General features: G+C 44.4%; 1 protein-coding gene across 1 annotated transcript in view; it reads right to left on the bottom strand.

Annotated features, from left to right (window-relative positions):
• The window catches only part of DACT1 (dishevelled-binding antagonist of beta-catenin 1), a 14,519-nt gene extending 10,571 nt beyond the window's left edge, over nt 1-3,948 (bottom strand). Inside the window, exon 1 of the mRNA XM_005858767.2 lies at nt 3,835-3,948. Within this exon, the coding sequence (XP_005858829.1) occupies nt 3,835-3,948 (114 nt within the window). The remainder of the gene's footprint in view (nt 1-3,834) is intronic.
• Nucleotides 3,949-4,403: the final 455 nt, after the last annotated feature.

The following is a 4,403-nucleotide window of genomic DNA, read 5'->3' as shown; positions in this document are numbered from 1 at the left end:
GCTCCCCGGAGAACTTTGTGAAACTACACCGAGTTGCTGCGTGTATGCACCATCTTAACCCCTTCCCCGCACGCCCCGGTCTCCTCCCCGGGTCTCCTTCGCCTCGCCAGGCGAGGTCCCGGGTGCGTTCAGTGACATCCTCCGGGGGGTTGGTTTTGTCCTCCACTCCGTGGAGGCAAGCACTACCAAGCACAGGGCCGTGTTCTCAAACTGTTCAGCCCTGAGTTTCGTGGCCGTGTGGGTTTTCTTGTGGACGGCGTTTAGAATTAGGCGGGAGGACACCGCTGTCTAGCGAGCGGCGGCATCAGTTCTTTTACAAGCTCCGGGTGTCTGTGCGCGCGCGCGCGTGCGCGCTCCGGTTGGGGTGTGAGTTTTTTATTGTTATTTAGTCTGCGCTCAGGGGAGCTCTGACTCTGAAACCAGACTGCCGAAATTTGAATCCTGTTTCCTGCCAATAACCAGGTGGGCGGGCAAGTTACTTCACCTCTTTGTGCCTCTGTTTCCCTAACGGTTAAATGAGCTACTAACAGAATCTGCCTGTTGGAAGAATTATAATAAAATATAGTATAGTATAAATAATACACATTGGGGGTGTGGGGTGCATTTACAACGTGGCAGGCACATAGTAAGGCTTATATGAGTTCTAGCTTTTTCTTTTTTTTTTTTCCCCCCTCCAGAGGGACTATAAATTTTCCCCGTCCAGTAGCATTTGCGGTATGGTCATCTCTGCCTGAGACGGGGTCGCAGGGAATTTCAGTAGGATAGGGGTCTGGAAATGCCACTTGTCTGTGGAAAGTACCATATCTATTTTTAAAAAACAGGACATCCAAGAGCCTCAGAAATTGTATCCAGCACGTCACAATTTGCTGAAGTTCAGGCAAAGTGTGTAAAGGAGTGCATCCTCTATCATTATTTCAGATTCTTCCACCTTTGCCCAGCTGTTTACCCCTGCTAAAAATTCTCCATTTCTCCCCTCTGTGTGGGCTAACTTCCCCTCCAAGATCAGTTCACATCCCTCCTCTGAACTTCAGTTAACTAACAGCATGAATGTCTGATTCTTACCAAATGCTATTTGTATGGTTATTTACCTAGGTATGTACACATATGCCTTTGTACATAGGTGTTTACGTGTATCTCTTCTCTCCAATTGTATTACAAAAGCTCCCTGGACTGTTATTAATACTCTTTTAGTATTACTGTTCTCAGGGCAATGCCTTGCAAGCATTCAACTGATGATTACTAGAGAGAGACTCAAGAAAATGTAGGGTTTTTTTTTAAAGAAAAATATGTTTTTATTTATTTGAGAGAGAGAGAAAGATAAGGGGGAGAGAGAGAAAAATTGATGAGAGAGAAACACCTATCGGTTGCCTCCTGCACGCCCCCTACTGGGGATCGAACCTGCAACCTGGGCATGTGCCCTCACTGGAAATTGAATCAGCAACCTCTTGGTGCATGGAACCACTCTCAACCAACTGAGCCTCACCAGTCTTTTTATTCATGTACTTTCTAACTAACTTAGTAGTACCCTTTTAATCCCTGAGATAAATAGAATCAAGTTGACATTTACCAAAAAACAAGAATTCCCTTGCCATTCCTCAACCACCTCCCTATGGCTGCCCCTCACAGGCATAAGAGGAACTATAATTACAACCGTGATCATAATTAACAAGACCGTATGTTAGAACTAAAAATGGAATTATGTTCAGGTGTTCATCAGCTTTTAAAACAAAATCCGTTTTATTCAGGTCACCTATGCTCTATGCTGTATGCCAAGCACTGTACTTGATAATACAGGAACTAAATTTTTCTCCCAAATTTTAGTGAGGCACTAGAAAATAATGACTGGTCCTGTTGGCCGAATGCCACTCAGCCATGTCCTCTGTCATTCATTGTCTCATTCTATTCATTTCTAGGCAAGCTTCTTGCTTTCTAGTTCTGAGTCAGATTCCTTCTGGCTGGGTGAAGTCTATTATTGTGGCCTGTGTTATATCACACGTGGACAGCTATATTTATATAGTTGGGGGGGAAGCTGAAACATGTTTTTGCACACTACTAATAAATCTTGTTAAAGTAGACAGACAAGTTGCTATTTCTCCAAAACTGCCCACCTTGCCACCCCTCTCCTCACCAAATGCCACTTCTGAGTTGGCTCATTAGTCCAAAGCAAACCATTTGCCATAACAGCTTGTACATCTCCATGAAAAAGTGTTCCCAACAAGTTTAAATATTAAAATTAATGTATTCAAGTGGCTCTGCCAATAAAATGGTCACAAATAGGAAAAAAGGTTATGCTTTCCACAGTATCCATTACACATTAATAAATAATGCTGTTCATTCACACGCCAATTAAAACAAACTCAGGCTGTCAAATGAAGTAGAAGCGAGGAGCTCAATGCTCTAATTGTTTTTCCAGGAAAACTCCCAATGTCGTCAGATTGAGTGTGACTGGTTGGGTTGCCCCTGTTCTCTTCTTAACCCAACAGCCACATGTTCTCCTCTCCAGCCTCGTTCTCTGGCTTTTCTTTCCTCTGGGTCTTTGTTTGGGTTGCAGGTATTGGAAGGCAAAGCATTGAAGTAGAAGCGAGGAGCTCAATGCTCTAATTGTTTTTCCAGGAAAACTCCCAATGTCGTCAGATTGAGTGTGACTGGTTGGGTTGCCCCTGTTCTCTTCTTAACCCAACAGCCACATGTTCTCCTCTCCAGCCTCGTTCTCTGGCTTTTCTTTCCTCTGGGTCTTTGTTTGGGTTGCAGGTATTGGAAGGCAGAGGAAAGTAATCACCCACTCACTGCTCACTGCTCCTTTCTGTTGCCAACAGGGTCTCACTTTTCTCTACTGTTTTGATTTTTCCTGCTGTTTCTTTTTAAAGCAGTTGCTGTGCTTCTTCCTTAAGGCTACTTTGTTATCTCCTTTCTGGTATGGCTCAGCCCTAGTTAATTCTTTGGCTCACCCCTCCCTTTGCCCCACCTCTGTCTTCTCAGAAAAACTGCCAATCCACACTCAGAAGGGGTAGCACTAAGGATGGGGTGGATCTGCCCTCTCCCCCACTGATCTGGAGAGTAAGATAAAGTTGTCAGCATGAAAAAGGGTCTTGACTGAATGTATCACAGTGGTGTAGCTTATGCTTAAGGATATTTCCTGGGCAGAGCCAGGAAAGGAACCTTCGGATCATACAGCCTGACTGCCTTTGGGCCGAACAGCTCCCAACAGCATCCCCAACCAAGTCCGAGTATCATTCTTCAGATGCCTTATCCAGCAGTGAACATTCTATTGCAGTCAATTGCACGTTTTGCCATAGAGCAAAGCAACACAATGATGCCTTGCAGCTTTTATGGCCAAACAAACACAAATGATGTAATTGGGAAAAGCTGTCTCCGAATAGGAGGGAAAAATAAAGGACAATCCTTTGAGTTGGGGTGATGACCACCATTTGAGGGTCTGGGATCAAAGCTCCAGCCAGACATCAAAGCCCATTTGAATCTAATGCTAGAAGAGCCACAGCGAATTAAACATCATATATAAACTAATTATAGCTTGACCCCACAATCCCGCTTCAGAGAGCACACATAGGGGAAAGAAAGCAGACATTGAAACAAAAGATCAAGAAAAAGGAAAGTTGGTAACAAGACTGGGCAACATCATGGCCCTGACCACTTTAAAAATCTTTTGAGGGCAGAGGGGAAGAAGGGGCTGGCAGCAGAAACAGCAAACTTCGGACAATGCCGGTCTTGTTTGCAAGGCTATGTATGAAACGGCTCCTTCCACTCTCACTGACGCCTGCACAACCAAACACTCCTTATTCCTAGAAGGAGAGGTTATCTTTTAGCTGTTTTAACGTTGTTAAAGAGGTTCCCTGTCACCAGGTTTCTGTTGAAGAAGCACAAGGTGAGTCCATGAAGTTTGGGGGTCAGTTCTTCAGGAAGCTCAGGCTCGCTCAAGGAGCACACCATGAGGTCCAGACACTCACATCTGTCTGGGAGTGACCTGCATTCTTCATGGTCTTAATTCCTGATGTCCCACCGACCTCGGACTTCAGTCACTCAGCTCTGCCACTTCTGCTGGTCATCTTTACAGATGGAAGGGGCAGCATACCGACTGTGCAAATACCCTAGAACTCCATGCCTGGTAACACCAAGAAACAGTTAATGCTACTTCATCCCCAGGCAAAATTTAAAAGTGTCTCCAAGACAAGTGGCCACTGTAAACATGTTGCCCTTACTGGTCCCCATTTATCTGAAACTCTCAGTCCCATGCACTGGCAAACCATGGCACATCGGCTTTGATAATACAGAGAACATGTTCAATCGCATGTCTTTGTAGATAAATATTAGTGATTTCTCAAAATAACAAAATCTAAATTTATAACCTGAGTATCTTAATAAGAAAAAAATTTTAAAGTGGGCCT

This window comes from Myotis brandtii, unplaced genomic scaffold (assembly GCF_000412655.1).
Source record: "Myotis brandtii unplaced genomic scaffold, ASM41265v1 scaffold1218, whole genome shotgun sequence".
NCBI lineage: Eukaryota > Metazoa > Chordata > Mammalia > Chiroptera > Vespertilionidae > Myotis > Myotis brandtii.
The sequence above is the reverse complement of the archived record's forward strand: the minus strand, read 5'-3'. Positions and strand labels throughout refer to the sequence as shown.